The following is a 21457-nucleotide window of genomic DNA, read 5'->3' as shown; positions in this document are numbered from 1 at the left end:
GTAATAATTGTACATTTATGAATTAAGTAATCATTTATTTTTTTTGCATTCAATTTTATTCAATGTATAGTTTATTGTAAAAAGAATATATAGGTTTATATGGATTTGTGTTTTCAATTTTGTTTCTAAACTTTACAGAATATTAGTTGGAAAATTCTCATAATGTCAAGTTTGAGTAATTTGCAAAATACGAGATCACTTTAGAAAATCAAAATTTGTTTTTTCTCTCCTTTGTAGAATTTTTGCGAAACATGTCCGACTATGGCTTTGTTGTTGTTGTATAAGAATAAGAACATGCAAAACTGCTTTATTTCCTTTTGATCGATCATTGTCAAACAAGAATGTAATCAAAAGAACGGTAGGTTTAATTTGCCCACCATCTTTAATTTGTGGGTTAAAATTCCTCAGATCTTTTACTGTTTATATCATTGAGTTGGTTAATTTTCCATTGATGCACATCAACTGTTCGACGAATTGCCAAAGAGAGGAATTCATGCTTTGTTTTTCCTCTTAATTCAGCTCATATCAGTTGTGAAACGAATGAAGAAAAATACATGAACAACTCTGAACTATTTGTTTTTAATATTTTTCTGTTAATGTTTGCAGGACAGTTTCTATGTTGACCCTCAGCAATATCTACATTGTCTTGTAAACCTGTAGGATACCCCCATTTGCTCGTTCTCGGTTATTACTTCAGGTCAGCTTCTATATCCCAGAAATTGCCATTTTCTCTTTCAAAGCCTATGTGCAGAGAGTCCATCATGTTTGATTGTTTGTATTGAGCGATCAAATAATGATATTTTCTAGGAAATCTTTAGCCTACTGTTGGTTAAAGCACGTGTAGTTTTGTACAGTATCTATCTGCAAGACTGTGAGTAGCTGTGTGATTTTGGAATTAGGATGAAAATGGATTGTCTTATTTCTGTTGCTTTCCATCATACTCCGTACCAAAGATTATTTCATGTCATATTCATCTCAACTGCCAAAAAGGTGCTTGTATACACGCTTGGATGTCGGATCTTTAAAACCTTGTTCGTAATGAGAGGACATAAAAAAGTGTTGGGACTTACCATTCTTCATACTTCGTATATGCATGTTTTTGGTAGAAATGAAGGGTACTGTTAAGTGTCTACAGCTCGTCTGAATGGTAAAGTATAAGATAGAATGATCAATTATTTATTTTATGTTTAAATGACACATCCAAACCCAATTTTTTGCAATCTAGTTTGAACAAATGCTTAACTTAACGAGTTAACGATGTACCTTCATCACTTCCATGAGTTCCATCCTTGTTAAATGTATTTCAGCATTCTCACTTTCCTCTAGCTACTGAGTCTTATTAGATTGAGTATCTTGTATTCATGAGGAGGGCTTAGTGAAGTTTAATCTAGTTTTCCTTTTTTAAGTTCCAGAACACATTTGCTCGAGCCTAATGGTGATTGATGAGTAAACAGTTAACCTTCGGCCTCTCTGTCAGAGTTGTCATTCTTGTTATGCTTTACTTTAAGAGGGTGCAAGAGAAATTACTTCCTTATTCAAATGAAGAAAAAATGTCTAAAGTTGAACCATCTGTGGTTATTTATACTTACAAAAGCGTAATATGTAACAAACACCAATGTCGAATCCAATTCATAATGGGAGAAAATGCACATGTATAGTTTCATTTTTATTGTTTTATACCGGAATTGATTTCACTTCAAAAAGATGATACTTTGAACTATGCTAGACTTACAAAGAGGAGAGGCCATCACACTTTACCTCTGTCTCCTATATGCCGAGAGGTCATATTACCGACCCTGAATAATTGTAGTGGAATAAGTGTTAGTGGAGCTGCTGAGGAGTGAACTGCTTTGCTGATCCTCTGAAGAAATATCCCATTCTGTGAATGGGGGTTTGTTGGGATGTGGTAGGTGTTCTGCATCAGTATCGAGCATGGATATAACAGTTGAGATGTTTGGCCTATCTTTAGAAAGTTCCTGGACGCACAATAGTCCAATCTGTATGCACTTTAAAATGCTTCTCTGAAAACATGGCTCTAGAATAGTAGGATCAATGAATGAAATCATATCCCCCTCATTCCACAATTTCCATGCCTGAAATCATAACACACTTCGTTAGACTGTGACTACAAGGTGTACAATCTATGTCACTCGTACCCTTCATTATTTCGTGTCAAGTACTTAAACCTTGAAACTCCAGTACCGGCTATTTCATTTTGGGCTAAATTCATCACAAAATAATGCAGTCGGAATATGGACTATAATACATTATTTTTATCTTTTATACAAGAAAGGTTTAGGCATAACCAATGTAAAGATTTTTTAGATTTTGTCACTTACAAATCCCATTAGTGTAAGAGACTTCTCATCGCGGTGGAATGTGGAGTTTCTTCTGCCACTGACAATTTCTAATAGTATGACTCCAAAGCTGTAGACATCAGATTTTTCAGAGAAGTGCCCCATTGTGTATTCAGGAGACATGTAACCGCTGCCATACAAAACAGTCAGGCAAGTTGTTAGAATAATTGGCCTCAGTTTCTTTGAACAAAACAAATGCCTTTACTTACTAGGTTCCGACCACTCTTCTAGTGTTTGCTTGATCTTGGTTACCCCCAAATATCCTTGCCATGCCAAAATCAGAAATTTTAGGGTTAAGATCTTCATCCAACAAAATATTACTTGGTTTTAGATCCCTATGAACAATCCTTAATCTTGAATCCCGGTGAAGGTAGAGGAGACCACGACATATGCCCTCAATAACACTGAACCGTTTCTCCCATGATAGATGTTCTTGACGCTGAGAATCTATTTAAATGCAATATTCAGGTCAGGTATTGCAAAGCTAGTGTTAATTATGTCTAAAACTGTCTCTTTATGTGTGTGTGCCGGGGGCGGGGTGGAAAGATAGGTTTTAAAAAAATCTTTAACATTAGAGAAAAAGGCATAATATTGTACAAGCAGTGCAAGAAATGAAGCAACATAACACAATACTTACTGAAGAGAAAAGCATCTAAGCTTTTATTAGGCATGTATTCATAAACTAACATTTTCTCCTCTCCCTCTATGCAGCAGCCAAGAAGTCTGACAAGATTTCTATGCTGAAGTTTAGAGATCACCTTCACTTCTGTCATGAACTCTTCCAGGCCTTGTCCGGAAGATTTTGAAAGTCTTTTCACTGCTATTTCCTGTCCACTTTCCAATATCCCCTGAAATAGATATAGAACATGAAAATAAATTAATAAAAAACGTTCTTTGGTGGTGTCACATTCCAGATTGATTTCCATATGATCAAACAAACATTACCTTATAAACTGGACCAAAGCCACCTTCTCCAAGTTTGTTACTTTCGTCAAAATTATTTGTAGCAATTCTCAGCAAATCATATGTATAAAGTGGTGGCTCGTGTAGTTCAAGTTGGCCAACTTCGAACTTGTATCTATTTGACTGCTCTCTCTTTCCTAATTGATTCGAGTCAATATGAGAAAATCTGACATGCTAATATAACTGATGTTAGTGAAAGGTGTTTAGCAGCATATAGATTACCTCTCTGCATCATCTGCCTTCTTATAAAGTATATGGAAATAGCAGCTACTACTGCACCTGTGATAGCTACTGATGTTATAATTGCAACCTTTACATGACTTTTACTTTGCCCTGAAAGTAAAGTTTACCTCAATTATCATCATTATCATGTTTATGTAAAAATCAATGGGGGGGGATGCTTGTTTTATGTTTTATTTTTTACCTAGCTCTGATGCTGCTAGACGGATGTAAAGATCCACTCCACCAGCGGAAAAACTCTGAGTGTCGATCAAGTCTTGATACCATATCATACATCCAATATTCAAATGATATGCATAAGCTAAACACGAACAGTTGGTCACACACTTGGTTTTACAACCATCTGAACTAAATGCTGATATCTGCAACGGATTGTCAGGTACTTTGATAGTCTGCAGCCTCAAAAAGTTGTCTTGATTGCCTCCTTGGATGCCACACCGAAGTTTTGTCCGTCTTACACACCCACTGCTGGTGTTTCCCTTTCTCCATTCCTGATCAAATTTGGGTTTAAAACCTGGCAAGCATTTGCAAGTCGCAGAGTCATGAATACAAGAACCAAAAGGCCCACACTTTCCATAAATCTCACACGCAGATGATGGAGCTACCCACCCTGGTATCCAGGTTTGATCATTCCAATACTGTTCTATGATAGTACCGTTAGTAGTTACAAGATAGTTGAACAAGAGAGATGCTTCTTCTGGCTCAAATGACATGTCATATGTTCCATTTCCATCATTTTCCTGGAGAACAAATCCGTCCTTCAAAGTATTGTCGACATTTGGAAGTCCTATGAAGTTGTTTCCATCGAATGGACCACTTCGCCAGTAGTTGATACCGTCTTTCCACGTGAATATTTGTGGAAGCCCATTTGGAGTGCCAATACCAACTGAGATGCTCCCCACAGAGGGATCCGATGGGGTTTTCCATGATTGGAAAATTATGTTTTTCTTATTAGAAGTTTTTGGAACTGTAGGTTCCATACCAGGTAAGAATGTATTTGTGGGATGATCAAAGCTTTGCCATACTTTTCTTGGTGTATCAGTGGAGTTAGACTGCTGTAAAATCAGGTTCCCTGTATCCAGAAGTTGAGCAGTGGAATTCTCAGCAGCTAAACTTGTCACATTTGTAGACCAAATAATCACTTTCTGCCCGTTAATCAACTGCAGATTTCCGTTGTCAGAAATCTGCAGTACACCGGATGAATCATCCAGAGGGTTATTACGGTTGGCTACCCATACGACGGTCATACCAGGAACTTGGTTGAACCATATGCCAACATAACGCTTTGCGGAGTTTGGTGGGCTGAAAAAACCCAGCTTGAAAGTAGCATTTCTTGAAACTATAGATTGAGAATCCAGTAGGAATTGAGTTGTCGTGATGCTGTTGCTGTCAATGGCGAAACAAAGCTGACTGCAAAAGTAATGCAGAAAGAATACAAGGCAGTACAGAAGAGCCATAGACAGATGCTTTTGGTAGCTCAATTCTTCACCTAATTTATGGATTTGTATGAATTTTATGAATATCCCATTCCTTAATTTGGTCTCATTGATTGATTATGACGTTGACAACAGGTACATTCTTTATTAGGAAGTATTATTATTATTACCTTTATTGGAGTCAATAATGAAGTTGATGGCCGGCTAAATGAACACATTCATCTTGTATCCGGGTATGTTTAGGGGTGTAGGTGGGGTTAGTAAGTAAGTGTGAGAAATAATAATAATATTGTTTTTTCCGACCGTGTTTATTTAAGAGATACACTTTTCATTTTTAGTAACTTATCAACCCCACCCTCAAATTAAATAATACATCTAGTTTACTCTATGATCCACCATCCTATTAAACAAATAATTTTAGAAACCCATTCCACCTCCCAACCCCCTAAAATGACATGTTATTTACTTACTCCCTCCGTCCCTTAATACTCGCACTGGTTTGACCGGTGTGGAGTTTAAGACATTTGAATTGACTTATTAATTTAATGAGTGTTAGTTGATAGTGGGGTATTTTTATAATATAGTTAGTGGGAAATGTGTAAGAGGTGGGGAGTGGTGAGTGGGAGTGTGAATATTTAAATGATTTTTTGTAGGAAATAGGGGTGTAGGTGGGGTTAGTAAGTAAGTGTGGGAAATAATATCATATTGGTATAAATTTCCATTTATAGAAGCGGTGCAAGTATTAAGGGACGGCACGAAAAGGAAAGCGGTGCGAGTATTAAGGGACGGAGGGAGTATTAAAATATCTATCTAACCTCATTTGCTTTATTATTTTATTTCATTCAATTTTTTCTTCTTAATACCCGTGCTAGGTCAAGTGTATCTCTTAAATAAATACAGAGGAAGTATTTGTATGTAAGAGTTCTTTTTACTCATTTGAAACATCATTTTTTATGAAAATATACACCTACAAGTAGGGGTGTGCAAAAATGGTCCGGACCGAAAAATAGACCGGACCAAACCGACCCAGATCGAACCGGACCGGAACGAAGGCAATCGGTCCGGTCTTCGGGTCGAGAAATATCAATTTTCGGTCTTCGGTCTGGTCTGGTCCGGTCCGGTTAAAAACCCGATTTTGGACCGGGTCGATTTTTTCCTTAATAAAATAAAATGTAATTCTCTCCTTTAATATGTTGTAAATATTACTATATTGTTATATATTTTATTTTAGCTTCCGAAAAAGGTCTTAAACAATTGCCTTTTTATATATATTTTTTTCTTTTTTACCATAATTTTTAGAAAAAATAAAAAAATATATAGAAATAGGTCTACAACCGGTCCAAATCGGTCTTGTTCGGGTTTTGGACCGATTTTTTCGGTCTGGTCCGGGTTCGGTCCTAGCATAATCGATCTGGTCTTCGGGTCTTGAATTATCAAAATTCGGTCTTCGATCCGGTCCAGATCGGTTCGGTCCGGTCCAGGTTTGGACCAATGAACACCCCTACCTACAAGTGATGTGATTGGACTTTCTTGCTTAATTTTGTAGAAAACGCTATAAAGACTTGTTTATATTAAGTGGAAAACGCTAGTTATAGACTTATAGCCTTTAAGTCTCATTCTAGAAACATAGGAAAATTTTGTATACGTTAATTAATATTTATCCTAAATAATGGTTTTAGACTTTAAGTTGCATCAGAATTGTTCAAATGCGATCTTTAGTACCCGATTAGTGTCCAACTAATGTTAATGTAATTGTTTTTTAGTCGAAATGATTTAGTAGAACATTACAAAATATAAATAAAAGGATCAAAGACTCGAACTTGTAATATACTTCTTGCAATTTTTAATAATTGTAACGTTGGTAACTTTCATGCATGCTTATGTAAAACTTTGATCATTAATATCTTTAATTATCTTTAAGCAAAAATTATAAAAAGTTAATATTTTGAAAATACAAATTGAGACGAATTTAACAAAATCCTACATAATTATGTTTTATCTTACGTATAGATCACCAACAATAGTCAAAATAGAATATGTGAATAGTATAAAATACACAAACGTTCCGAATATTAAAAATCGGATTGTATTGTACACACCTTATACGTAGTACTCCGTAGCATTTACCAGCCGTCCAAGAATTCATTTGTCTTTTTTCGTACTCCCTTCGTCCCTTAATACTCGACCTGTTTTGACCGGACACGCTTGCCAATGCACAACTTTGACCACCAATTTCTTTAACTACATATTATAAAAACTTATAAAATTATTAATATTTTGTAAATATATATTAAGATGAAGCCAACAATATATTATACACTAACATTTATTTTCATATAATAGAAATAAAATAGGAGTGAATTATGTGAATAGTGCTAAAAATCAAAACGGATCGAGTATTAAGGTGCGGAGGGAGTAATATCCTATTAATGTCATTGTGCTAACCTGAGTTTTGAAATTTTTTCTAGTTTTCACTTCACCTTCGTTATTCCAAGACTACGTGTGGACCCAGGAACACTCAAATCACGATTTTTTTTAGTTTTTCTTTTCCTTTTAAACAAAAAAAATCAAGTTAATTGCAATATGTCAGCAACTTTGTTTGAATGCATATAGATGTGTGTATTCGCCTCATAAGTCAGATTCAAAGCCACCTTTTCCCCAATCTAGTGGCATAAATAAGTGGGGGTTGTTATTAGAGATTATTTTTTATACCGTCACACTATATTAATACTTGCATATAAAATTTGTATAATTTGTATAAAGTGTGGAGTAATTATAAATTAATACTTTTTTCGTTTTTATTTAGTTGACATAATTTGATTTTAGCACAATTCATACTCCGTTATTAAATAAGTGCCCACTCTTCTATTTCGGATGTTCCTTATTAGGTATCTTGTTTTTATTTTTGGACATTCACTTTTCACACTCATCATGATTGTTTTTCTTACACATTCTACAATTTTCCTACTCTTCCATAAATCATAATTGTTTTTCTTACGCATTCTACACTTTTTCTTCTTTTCCGAAAAAGGCTAAGAGTACATATAGTGTACAAGAGTATATTATATACACACCACTCATTTTTTTTACACCTCGCAAAACCCACTAAAAATTGAGAAGGAAAACACATTATGAATACTGAGTTTGGGCGGATTTTTTTTCCACATGATTGCGCTTCTTTGAGAGGTGGGCAAGTGAAATTGTAAATGGATTTCATCTTCTTTCATCTCCACTCATCTTTTCCATTGTTAATCAAAGAAACCTTTAAAGATAAACTCTATTATTAATTAAAAAAATCACAAAATAAATTTTTTGTCATTTTATTTCATCATCATTTACAACAATTATTTCGACTCTCCCTCAATACCTCCATTCCTCCATTAATAACAAAGAAAGTTAGCACCATATTAAAAACCTAAAATTCTCCTCCATTTTTTCCGTATTTTGTTAAAATTGATTAAAACAATATTTTCAGGCAAAATTCACTATTTTCGGCGTACGCTTCAGATTTTCATTGATGGGTGAGTTTGGATTCTCCGTAATATATATTTTTTGCATTGAAGGAGGATTGTAACTGCACACAAGGTGTTTGACAAAATGTTTCAATAAAAATGTCTTTAATTTATTTTGGTTGTTCAACCATTACTATCGTTTTTTGTTTTGGTTTCGATTTTGGGTTATGGAATTTGCATTGGAAGTTGCTTTGAACGCTCCCTTACTCATTGATGTTGTCAGAAGGACACTTGTTTTACTTGGTATGAACTAACATTATACCTTCTACATAACGTTGCAGGACACGGGGTGAGGTATTTCTTAGCAATGCTACTCCTATTTAATTTGTGGATTTACTTAGTGAACTCCATCCAAGGTATTTCCCTCGACAATGATCTTCATTCGCCCCTCTGAAGGTTTCGATTCCCTGTTCTGACTTTTGAGGACACTAACTGTATGTTGAGGCTGATTCAGTATTTTGCATACTCTCTCAATATTATTTTTGGAACACATTGTACATTCTACATTCTACATTCTACTAAAGCCGAGTAGGAGAATAGAAAGAAAGTTGCACCTATAGTTAAAGAAGTAGAGACCAAGGTGGATGCAAAAGGGCGTGAAAAGCGTGTCCTATCTGCTCCTAAAAGAAGTAAGAAATCGGGAATAGGTGTTCTTCTAGATCATACACAGGTTTGTTGGGTCTTTCATAACGGGGCATTTCTAAGCCACTTGTTAAGGGACCTCTATTGGATGTTCATTCCCAATGAAAGCTATAATACCTTCTGGTGTGCTATAAATTCTAAGAACACTCACATGTGAGGTGAGTGTTGAAGCCCTATGGTGTCCACATGTGAGTTATCTTACATTGGAGAAAGATGAGAGAAAATACCACCTTATAAGCTTATAGGGTCACTCCCACTATTACTTGTTGGTTTTAGGATGAAAACACGTGAGGCTTATATACGGCCAATCTCTTCTCATGTACATGCTTGTATTCGGCCAGATGAGTTTATCATGGTATCAGAGCCAAATTCCTGGGCCAAAGTCAACACACAAGTAGGAAGGGTCCAGTGAATTGAAGAATGGAAGATGTCGAGGATTTGAATATCTGTTAGGAGCAGAAAACCCAATAAACCGATTGCCCCAAGTAGGGGCCATTTGACCTCATGTTGGAAGACCAAAGAAGGCCCAACGAGGAAGTAGTGACCTAATCCAAATTGCAAAAATATAAGATGGGCTCACATGTGTGGGGGAGTGTTGAGAAGATTAACTCACACGTGAGTTGGGACTAGTTGTCCCACATGGAAAAATAGAGTTAGATTGACTATAAGACTGGTGGACTACTTCATCTATCACCAATTGGTTTTAGGATAGAATCCCGTCATGTTTATATTAGTCAATCTCTTCTCTTGTACGAGCTTGTGTTAGGCCCGATGATGAGTTTATCAAATTTGACCTAAAATTTACATGACCTCTAATATTATACAACAGCAACAACGAGGTTTCTTTCTATCTATCACCAACTTGTCTATGCTCATGCTGAAGAAATCCGTCTCACCAATTAAAAACATGATTGGCGGTATGTGTTAGGTTATGAATAATACAACAATATAATTCATGCGGAAAAACCATAAAGCCATAATCCAAATTAATTGTCACATAGTCAATTAGCATAATTTAGGTGTCATACAATGTGATGCGTGTCTTCCCTACCTGCTCCCGAACCGAACAAGAACAAGTCTTTAGGGCCCCAAACGTTGCCCCTCCGTAGAAAGGCCACAACACGTTCGGATCCGCCTTAGGTTCAACCAACTAGGATTTTACTTAAGGTTTTATGTATTCGGGTAGGCTTGTATTATGTTCTCCCTTGAACACAATGGGAATAAAGAATATGTTTTCAATTCAATTGATGTGTATAATTATGAGGCCATAGCCTTATATTTATAGTGTAGGAAATAAGCATTTGAGTTTTACTAGGAATAGAATTACCAAACCTACCAGGATTGAAATTCTTATTCAATTAGAATTGCAACTATAATTAAACTCTTAATTATTTGAATTCTAGTAAAACTAGGAATACTTAATCCAAGGTTACTTGGGAATTAAGCAATCAGATATTTCTTGGAGCCCAAGACGAACAACCCAACGCAGCCACAAGGGCCCACGTGGGTTGCTCGAGCTGCCTCGGCCCACGGCGCTGCGGCCCATGCCTCGCAGGCCTCGCAGCTGCTGCACGCAAGCTGGGTGCAGCCCATGTGCTGCTGCCTTGCCGCATGCTTGGCGCGGCCTATGAGCTGCTGCCTTGCTTGTAGCTTGGCGCGGCCCATGGGGCTGCTGCCTTGCTTGTAGCTTGGCGCGGCCTCATGGCTGCGGCCTAAAAATACTACTCATGGTCTCTAACCATTTTGTGGATCTTGGGCTCGTCATAGCTTACTTGTAGGTTTTCAGCAATATCTATTATGAGAGCTTCTAAGTTTTCAATCAAGAGGACACCTGTCCATCTGTCCGGCTGAACCTTAGTTCTATGTGACTTACGAGGGGCAACAACGTCTTGAGGAACTACTCCCACTTGCTTTTCTGAAGGCCTTGGAGGTTCTTCACCTTGAATTTCTTCTAAAGAGTTCTTGGTTCGTTGTTCGTCTCGAATCTCTTTGAGGTCTATTATTCTCCCACTTGTCAATTTGAAAATGTGATTTCTTTCAAAAAGACATCGTCACGAGCAACGAATACTTTGTTCTCTGACTGATGGGCCTTCCGTGCTTGCGCGCTTGGCTCGTCGGGCTGGCAGCGTTGCCTTCTCGTATTTGCGTCCAATGCCTTACGACGATTTATTTATCGTATAGTGCTTGACGATCCAATGTCGTGCGTATACGATTATTCGTTTCGCCTAGCTTACGAATATACGCAATACGATATACGATTCCGATCCAACGTCATGTCGTATATTTATGTTTTTTCGAACTATATTCCCGAAAATCGATTAAATGAATTTCCGGTGATCCGTTACATGCTAATGGTGTGACCTTATCGTATAGTGCTTGACGATCCAATGTCGTGCGTATACGATTATTCGTTTCGCCTAGCTTACGAATATACGCAATACGATATACGATTCCGATCCAACGTCATGTCGTATATTTATGTTTTTTCGAACTATATTCCCGAAAATCGATTAAATGAATTTCCGGTGATCCGTTACATGCTAATGGTGTGACCTTATAGGTTCAGTCAAGAGTAAGCTGTGAGCCTAATATAGATTAGAACTCACTGGTCGGAAGCATTGCTCCAGCCAGTTGTTTCGATCACTTGATCTCAGTGAATTAATTGTTCGTAATTAATCTGAACCTTGGTATTAGACTAATGCACATTGAGGGAAGGACATATTTCCTTCAGCCGGTACCACCACTTCAGTGGCACCTATTGCTGATGAAACACAAGCTATACTCCTTGTATTTCATGGATCAATGTGAGGCAGTGGACATGGGTGACTATTATTTCTGATTGTAAAGTACAGTTGATAGCTTAAATGATGAAGAAACAACAACAACATGTCTTTCTAATATTTATGGAAAATGCAGGGAATTGCTAAGAAGCCAAGGAAGCCTTTGTTTGAAGTCAAGAAGAATAGAACAACTGAAGGATGTGGATCATGTGACAAAGAAAGCCAAGACCCAACTAACTCTGTTGCGTCAATGAGTTAATCTTATCCCCCCCCTGCAAAACTACCATCATCTCATCCTGTAATGACATTTAATTTTTGGAAACATTATCTTTAAGCAGTGCTTGTGCCTTTGATGGCTGTAATTTTGTTCCACATGGAGTGGAAGCTAATGATATTAGCACAAACTAGTTGTTGTATATTCTGATGGTTTATTTTAAGTAATGCATTTACTCATTTTGACCCAAAAAAGGTGATGATAAAGGTTGCAAGTTGCAACAACTAATATGTGTCGCAAACCTATATGTCGCGCTTTAATGGTATCACATAGTTTCCATGTATGTCACGACCCATCAAATTATTTTTCCTATCAACATTATATTTTTTTACTATGAGCATATGTAAATAAGATAGACAATAAAATAAGGGAAAAAAATATTTATTATATTCTTATAATGTAATAATTTATTTAGTGAAATTAAAATAAATACATTAATATTTTTGTGTAATTTAAAAATCATTAATTTGATGCATTAATTTAAAAATCATTAATGTAAATACATTAATTTATACTACATTAATTTATAATACTTTTTGTGTAAAAAAATTAATTAATCAATACACCCTCCGTCCCTTAATACTCGCTCCGCTTTTCTTATAAAGTCGTCCCTTAATACTCGTTCCGTTTCTATAAATGTCATACTTTTACTAATATTATATCATTTCTCTCACCTACCATGGACTCACATATATTCTTACTTCCTAAAAAAAACATTTAAAAATTCATCCCACCCCCAACACTTTCCCTTTATTTGACACATTTCTCACTAACTATAATAAAAAAAAAAATCCTACTATCAACTACTCCCTCCGTCTCTTTTTGTTCTTTACGTTTGGTATTTTTCACGCGTTTTAACGAATAATTAATTTGCATTGAGATTCCTCAAATTTTTTATTTAAACAAGATAAATTACGTTTATTTATAATGTTTTCACTTTTATCAAAATTCTGATATTGGGAAATGAGAAAATTTTAATGTCCCACTGGAAAAGTGTGAGAGATTAAATAACCCAATTAATTTAATTGGTTAAAATAATAATTGGACACAAAATTTGATAGAATACTTAGTTATTTATGTGATAATATAAAAGGAAATGTAAAGAAAATTTTGAAATACCCAAAAAGGAAAACATAAAAAACAAAAAGAGACGGAGGGAGTACCACCTAATAAATTAATAAGTCAATGAAATTGCCTAAAACTCTGTTCTGGTCAAAATGGGGCGATTATTAAGAAACGGTGGGAGTAATATAAATGACAATGGCTATATACAGGCGAATCAATTGAACTAAAAAAAACAGGCCCGTCCTAGGGGCAGGGCATAAGGGTCGCCGCCCTTGGCCCCAAGGAAAAAGGCTCAATGTCTATTAAGTCAATGGAAGTAAGACACAAATAAATTATTGTGGAAATATGTTAGCAATAAGTGATACTTCGTACTTCGTATAGCCTAGTGGTTTGGTTTCGTGTAGAGCTGATCAACGATGGCCCGGCCTGAAAAATACCGGTTTTGGACAGACTTTTTCGGCTCGGTTTTCGGGCCTGGCCAGGCCCGACCCGAACTTTTTAAAAAAATTACGGGTTTTGAATAACGTAAAACAACAATTTTAGTTATAAATTAGGCCCGACCCGAAAATGGCCCGAAATAGCGGGTTTTGGGCACAAAAAAAATCGGCCCGAAGTTTGCCCCGGCACGACATAATGGGCAGATTTTTATAGCCCCGGCCCGACCCGCCTTTTAATCAGGTCTAGTTTCGTGTCAAACAACCTGCTAGCGCGAGTTCGATTCCACACGATGTTATTTCCTAACTTGTTTTTTACTTTTCCTGCATAGCCACGGACAATCCTATTGTTTTCTTCTTCTTCTTTAGGAGATCCTATTGTTTTCTTCTTCTTCTATTAATATAATCTCATTAGCTTCTTGTTTTAATTTGAAATTTAGAAAAAATAATTGAATTGAAATAGGAAATCCTATTGTTTTCTTCTTCTTCTTCCATTAATATAATCATATTAGCTTCTTGTTTCAATTTGGAATTTAGAAAAAATAATTGGTACTAAAAATCTAGGTAGTACTCCAATATTTTATAAGTTTTTATAATATATAATTAAAGATATTGATGGTCAAAGTTGAGGATTTGCAAGTGTGTCTAGTCAAACCGTTGCGAGTATTCCGGAACAGAGGGAGTAATTTAGAAAAAAAAGTTCAATTATAAATATATAGTGTCAAAATTTTAAATTGGAACGTTATTGCTGGATAGAGGGAGTAAATTTTACGTTTTTCCTTGAACAACATTGATCAACAACCTTCGTTATCATAAGTAAAAGGAAAAAATAAAAATAGATTCTTTGAATATATAAATCGAAAATATTCATACAATGTACTCCCTCCGTCCCGGAATACTCGACCCGGTTTGACCGGCACAGAGTTTAAGGGACTTGAATTGACTTATTTAATTTAATAGGTAGTAGTTGATAGTGGGGTATTATTTTAATGTAGTTAGTGGGAAATGTGTAAAGGGGTGGGGGTTGGGGGAGAGTAGGGGTTGAATTTTTAATTATTTTCTGTATGGAGTAGGGGGTAGGTGGGTTAATAGGGGTGGAGTAAGAAATGATATAATATTGTTAGAATATTTCCATTTTAGAAACAGGTCAAGTATTAAGGGACGGCCCGATAAGGAAAACAGGTCAAGTATTCCGGGACGGAGGGGAGTATTAATTATTCCGTACATGGGTATTATTTTGCTACATAATGGGATAAACAGAGAGTGATCAATATCGTAAAAATTCAAGTATGTATTATTTATGGATCGGAGTTGATACTAGGATTTAGTTGATAAAATTCAGAAATCAACGCTTACAAGGAGGGAGTGGAGAATCACAAAGGGCAACATTACCCGAAAATGCTGAAGCAGGAAAACTTGAACTGTGAGGAGGAATTCTTCCACTAAGCTGATTATTTGACACATCGAAAACAATCAACTTCTTCAAATTCAACACCATTGGCGGAATACTTCCAGTGAGTTTATTATGATCGAGTTTTAAAGTATCTAATTGGGAAAGTTCGCTTAACGAATCCGGTATCTTCCCTGTAAACTTGTTATACGACAATTGAATAGATGTGAGGTTCTTTAATTTGCCAATACTAATTGGAATTTCACTGGAGAATGAATTATTGGTGAGGTCAAGTCCCCCGAGAGAAATCAGATTTACAATCGAAGACGGTATTGAACCCGATAGCTTATTTTGTTCTAAATATAAATTCGAGAGTGACTTCATGGACTGAAAAAGAAGGTAAGGAATTGTACCGGACAATCTATTATAGCTAAGGTTGAGAGTTTTTAGGCGACGGAGATTAGCAAATGAAGCGGGTATTGAACCAATAAGCACGTTTTGAGCTACAGAAAGGTAGGTTAACTGTGATAATTTACCTATTTGGGGTGGTATTGGACCTCGAATTCCAGCCGGATTATCAAGGTAAAATTGTTGAAAATGACCAAGGTCAAGTTCTGTTAGAGAAGTAAGATTGCCTAGAAAAGGGGAAATTGTACCATTTACGAAGATAGAGATATCGAGATCCATAGGGTTTGAAGGGCGGAATGGGGCGATTTTAACTACTCTTCCGGTATTAGCATCACAATTGACATTGTTCCAACTTGTACAACAATCGGTGTTTGGATTCCATGTGGTTAGTTGCCCACTGCTATCGTACTCGATCCCGCGCTTGAATTGAAGTAACGCCTCTTTGTCGACGGCGTTGCATGATTCTACAAATGTAGAACTCAATATGATTGTATCAGCCAATATTATGAGGAAAATGAGGGTAAGGTTATGTTTTATAAAACTTTCCATTATTGGAGAAATGTGAGGTTTAATTACCGTGATTCCGTCAACTTCTATATATACAGTTTGTTGATATTCCCTCCGTCCCTTAATACTCGCACCGCCTTCCTTTTCGGACCGTCCCTTAATACTTGTACCGCTTCTATAAATGAAAATTTATACCAATATTATATTATTTCTCACACTTACTTACTAACCCCACCTACATCCCTATTCCCTACAAAAAATCATTTAAAAATTCACACCTCCACTCACCACTCTTCACCTCCTACACATTTTCCACTAACTATATTAAAAAAAAAATAGCCCACTATCAACTAACACTTATTAAATTAATAAGTCAATTTAAATGTCTTAAAATCCGCACCGGTCAAACCGGTGCGAGTATTAAGGGACGGAGGGAGTAATATTTTCAGCTATGGATAAGTTTAGTAATGGATCTTGCAATTAAGACTGTGTGAGGTGTTATCATATTATTGGACCATACCATTCCAATTTAATAAGTTGTTCAAAGTTGGTGAGAGTGTGAGACGTCAAGATTGAATATGGCATGTCCATTGAATTAAGAGAAGGCAAAATCTAACACGATACTATTGTTGGAGTGTGTTCCTTCAAAAGAAGGAAAACTTAATTGTCCCCATTGATAAAAAAACCCCACATGCTTCCTTATTTAAATATCTCATTATCCTTTAATAATTTGTTAGAAGATTAGAGAGGTGGGTTTAGTAGCCACACGCGCGCGCACGCGCGCCGGGGGAGGGCGAGTGGCGCGTTCGCGGGTGGGGGCACCTTTAGCTTAACCGTTATTATTTTTGGTCATGTAATCTTTGCAAGATTGACGTAACGGTTAATTGATTTCTTTGACGATTTGATTTCCGTCGAAGATATTATTCCGATTTATTGCTTCAGTTACGGAATCAATCAAGGACTAATTGATTGTGCTTCTGTTTTTAGCTGAACCGTTTTGGCTATAAAACACGACATTCCCTTCCAGAAAAATACACACAGAAAAATAATCTCTTCCTCTTCTCCGAAATGAAAACACAAAACCACCATTGTTCTGGGCATTGCTTAAGGGTGTTCTCAATCTAGTTTTTCGTTGTACACCGAAGGATTGGAGTCGTGTATCCCTGGGGGTCGGTTGCTACGAGTCCGCGTGTACTTAGCGGGGCAAATTTGACTTTAGGGCAGTGATGGGTGTCACGCCACGACATTGTTACAGATAAGCTTGTTCTAATTATTGTTCTTATTAGTCATAGTTCCTACAACTATAACCCCACACCAAAAAAATCGGGTAAGTGTCAAGATTTATGATCCGTTTAATTAAAATGGTCAATCATATACGACACGTTTAATTAAATGAGTAGGTTAGTGTTGCGATTTTCAACACGAAACTGACACCACCTAAACCGTTTAAAAAAAACAACCAATAATTTAATATATTGGGATATATACGTTATAATGGAACCAAATTTATTGAACAAACGTGACAACACCACATAAACCGAACACGAAAAAAACAGGTATAGTGTCAAGAGCTTCCGACACGATTAGTTAACGGGTCAACACGACATGACACGTTTATTAAATAAGTCGGGTTAATGTCGAGGTTTTTCAACCCATTTATATTCGACACAAACACGATCCGATATGACACGTTTACCGGCTCTAATTGATCTACTAAATATCCGTATCATTTTTTGTGCAAACTACATTTTAAATTTAACCTGCCCACGGTCCCGAGGTCCCCGTCGATTAACCTGCCGCTATAGCCTGATTTTAGAGAAGAATATTTGCTTAAACTCCACTCCTGCCCACGGCCATATTCCCATGATCCTTGCCATGCTATAGCCTATATAGGCTGATTTAGAAAAGATATGGTATATGTGATATTTTATTTAGATTAATTCTCACGAGTGCTTTCTAAATATCAAAAAATTTTACAATTTTTTACATATTGATAATGTATGATATTATTCTATCAAGTTTTTAAAGTTAATTATGTATTGACATACATGAAAATACACAAAAAACGCATAAAGTTAAATTAGGCATCGCATATAAATGGTCGTGGATCATCCTAAAATGCGCGCATTTTAATAATTTGGGGGATATTGTTGATTTCTAAGATAAATTCAGGAACAATGCGGACCCAGGTCGCAAACCATTTTAAAGTCAAATCATTCATATTACATTGACATATTAAGGTTCTCTAAGACACTCATTTTCCCAAATAACTTATCAGGTGTAATAAATACGGAGTATATGGCCAAATCCATATTACTTTTAACAATTAATTTCTTTTTAGTTTTAATGTAAGAGTATGATTATTAAGAGTATGTCATCGATTTAACTTACACCTTTACGTTAAAAACATTTTCATCTCAATAATTTGTGTTGGATTTTAATTTGGAAATTTTGTGTTTTACCACCTAAAAAAAATCCGAATATGTGTTTTACCACCTAAAATTCTCAAACTTTTAGATTACCACCTAAAAATATAAATAAAAATTCATTTTACCACCTTTTAACGACAAAGTTAACGACAATGTTCGTGAAGCCCACAAATTAAGTTTCTCTTTACCCAAATTATGTGATTATCTTTTTTACTCTTTCTCATTCAATTTTTCACCTTCTTATTTACTGTTCTTAAATTCTCACCACCCATTTTTGCACTTTAAATCTCCAAATTAATCAAAATACAAACTTATATTATACAACATGCTCAAAACATAGTGGAATTTTATAAGGGATATGCTATACTAACCGTTGAAGTGGGTTCAATAACGATTTCGTTAACTTTACTATTAAAAGGTGGTAAAACGAATATTTTTAACTTTTTTTAGGTGGTAAAATAAAAGTTTGAGATTTTTAGGTGGTAAAACACAAATTTGGATTTTTTATAGGTGGTAAATCACAAAATATCCTTTTAATTTTGTAATATATAATTAAAAAATTAGGCTTTTTTTTTTCCAGATTTGGTTTTTGAAATTTGGTTTGGTTTGGATTGGTTCAAGACCCGGGTCGGTTGGGAATCAGTTTGAAAAAAGCAAAACCAAATTTTTTCAGTTTGGATTCGGTTTAGGGCATAATTCAAACCGAATACCGAACTTTCCCCCCTAATTATAACGGCAAGACAATTTAAACAAAACTTATGGAAGATAGCTTGTACTCTTCAGAGTATCCATTATAATTTTGGTACAGGTCACAAAAGTATTCATCTTCATAATGTAGTGTTGTACTCATGCTCATAAAGCGAGTCAATAAGATATGAACAAATATTTGTACCAAATCCACCATCGTTGTACTATAATCTTGATCATATACTACTACTTCTTCTGTCCCAAATTACTCGTTACACTTACCTTTGTACAAAGTTTTAGGTGATAAATGGTTGTTTGGCTATCAATTGTTATTCGGATTTTTCATGAAATACCCAGAAGTTTGACTTTATTCACCAAATACCCTCGTAGTTTCAGGTGTTCACCATATACCCCTGAGGTTTCTTTTCTTGCATGACGTGACCCTGCAGTTAAATGATCGTTAAGTTACTGTTAGAAACTTTCATTTTTCCACCATATGCCCCTCTGATATCTAAAACATTCACCATATACCCCTGTTAATTAAGCAACGACTAGTTTTTCCAAAAAAAAATAATCTTTAGCCAATATTTTGAAATATTTCTATAACTTTTGAGGGTCTTAAACACTAGATATATTTTTATATTTTTATAATATTGAAAAGTCCTGGGGGCCTTGAAACTCAGGTAAATATTGCTTTTCGCTTATGTTACAAGAGGGAGGGGAGGGGGGCATATAATACCAATGGCTTACTATATTCATCCTAAAAAAAAGACAGAGTACTTGTCTTTTCAAGGAGTCTTGCTCTTTTTCACACTTAATTAATCTCTCTCCATCTCTACACTTTCTCTTATGTTTATCTCTCTACTCAATATTCTTAATCTTTCTGCCAACCCTAGTATGAAAACTAATTAAGAATAGGAGTATCTGTAAACATCCGTAGATTACATTTGATGCATACATATAGAAAGACGAATAGAAAACCTCGAGAGAAGAAGATATTTAATTTTTCAGTATTATAAAAATATAAAAATATATCTAGTGCTTAAGACCCTCAAAAGTCGTAGAAATATTTTAGAAATATTGGCTAAAGATTTTTATTTTTGGAAAAACTAGTCTTTGCTTAACAGGGGTATATGGTGAAAGTTTTAGATTTCAGAGGGGTATATGGTGAAAAAATGAAAGTTTCTAACAGTCGATTAACGGCCACTTAACGGCAAGGTCACGTCATGCAAGAAAATGAAATAACAGGGTATATGGTGAATACCTGAAACTACGAGGGTATTTGGTGAATAAAGTTAAAGTATTTTATGAAAAATCCGATTGTTATTTTATTGAAAAATTAGATCTGATAAGAGTTAATGGAGTATTTTTTTTAACGGTTTTTTCATGAAATGCCCCTGAGGTTTGCAATAATGCACCAAATACCCCTGCGCGTTTCAAAATTCATATAATACCCCTATTTTTTCCGTACTGTTCACCAAATACCCCTATTATGATTTTCCGTTAGTCCTCCATTAAGTCATGTTTATAATTCATTCAATACACCTACATATAAAGTTTTTGCATATTATACACTTATTTATAAAGTTTTTTGCACCAAATACCCAATCTTGGAAGAAGATGCTCCATTCCTTCGTTATGGCTATTTGTCTGTTGAGAATTCTGTTGTAGTAAGACAAGAGGTGATTAAGCTCTGCAGTGCGTCCTCACACCCTTGCATTGGTCAGTTCTTTCGGCATACCAGATGCGTTCCTGAGTCCTATTGCGTTTGATTGGATAGATGCAAATTCATGGTCCTCGGTTCAACAGTGGTTCAACTACTCAATAATGATTTCAGTTGGTTACAAATGTTAGTCTGCATTATGTATCTTTTCAATTAGATTGAAGGTCGTTCATTCAATTTGATCCATGCCTCCCTCGCGATGCAATTACAGCAGCATACAATTAGGTAGACAGTAACTGCAGAAACCTCCTCATTCTTTCCTTGAAAAACTGTTGTCAAGTAATTGTACATCTCTACAAGAAACTTATTCCCAATAAGAGAATTATCAAAACACAGGCTAATAACCAGACTAGCATTTACAGCGTTCTTCTCTACCTCAATTTTTTCCCTACCAAGCAACTCCATCCACACTTCAGGGCTCACAAATGCACCCATGTTCAACATCTTTTGAATTAGTAATTGAGCCTCAGAGCCATTGATTTCACGCCCACCTTTGCCTTCCTCCACAACACACTCACGTAACTTCCTTCCTATCACCAAGGCCTCACATATGTCAACACAAACATGCCCAAACTCATCAAAGAAAACGCAAGACAAACCCAAACAACCA

At 35.7% G+C, this 21457-nt stretch overlaps 2 protein-coding genes and 1 long non-coding RNA gene across 3 annotated transcripts; 1 reads left to right on the top strand and 2 right to left on the bottom strand.

The window, feature by feature from the left end:
* Window positions 1–69: 69 nt before the first annotated feature.
* On the top strand, window positions 70–5211 carry LOC110782655 (uncharacterized). Its single transcript, XR_002531963.2, has 3 exons — window positions 70–358; window positions 607–697; window positions 3940–5211. It is a non-coding gene; the product is annotated as an uncharacterized lncRNA (long non-coding RNA).
* Window positions 1554–5113, bottom strand: LOC110782653 (G-type lectin S-receptor-like serine/threonine-protein kinase At1g11330). The gene is made up of 7 exons (XM_021986843.2): window positions 3745–5113; window positions 3543–3653; window positions 3303–3457; window positions 2995–3205; window positions 2567–2804; window positions 2340–2487; window positions 1554–2093 (listed from the first exon to the last, which is right to left on the bottom strand). The coding sequence occupies exons 1-7, from the start codon at window positions 5015–5017 to the stop codon at window positions 1788–1790; spliced, it is 2442 nt and encodes an 813-aa protein (XP_021842535.2). The 5' UTR covers window positions 5018–5113; the 3' UTR covers window positions 1554–1787.
* A 9837-nt stretch (window positions 5212–15048) lies between the features above and the next one.
* Window positions 15049–21282, bottom strand: LOC110782654 (MDIS1-interacting receptor like kinase 2). Its single transcript, XM_021986844.2, has 3 exons — window positions 21057–21282; window positions 19478–19567; window positions 15049–15965 (listed from the first exon to the last, which is right to left on the bottom strand). The coding sequence occupies exons 1-3, from the start codon at window positions 21280–21282 to the stop codon at window positions 15049–15051; spliced, it is 1233 nt and encodes a 410-aa protein (XP_021842536.2).
* Window positions 21283–21457: the final 175 nt, after the last annotated feature.

This window comes from Spinacia oleracea, chromosome 4, assembly GCF_020520425.1.
Source record: "Spinacia oleracea cultivar Varoflay chromosome 4, BTI_SOV_V1, whole genome shotgun sequence".
NCBI classification, from domain to species: Eukaryota; Viridiplantae; Streptophyta; class Magnoliopsida; order Caryophyllales; family Amaranthaceae; genus Spinacia; species Spinacia oleracea.
The sequence above is the reverse complement of the archived record's forward strand: the minus strand, read 5'-3'. Positions and strand labels throughout refer to the sequence as shown.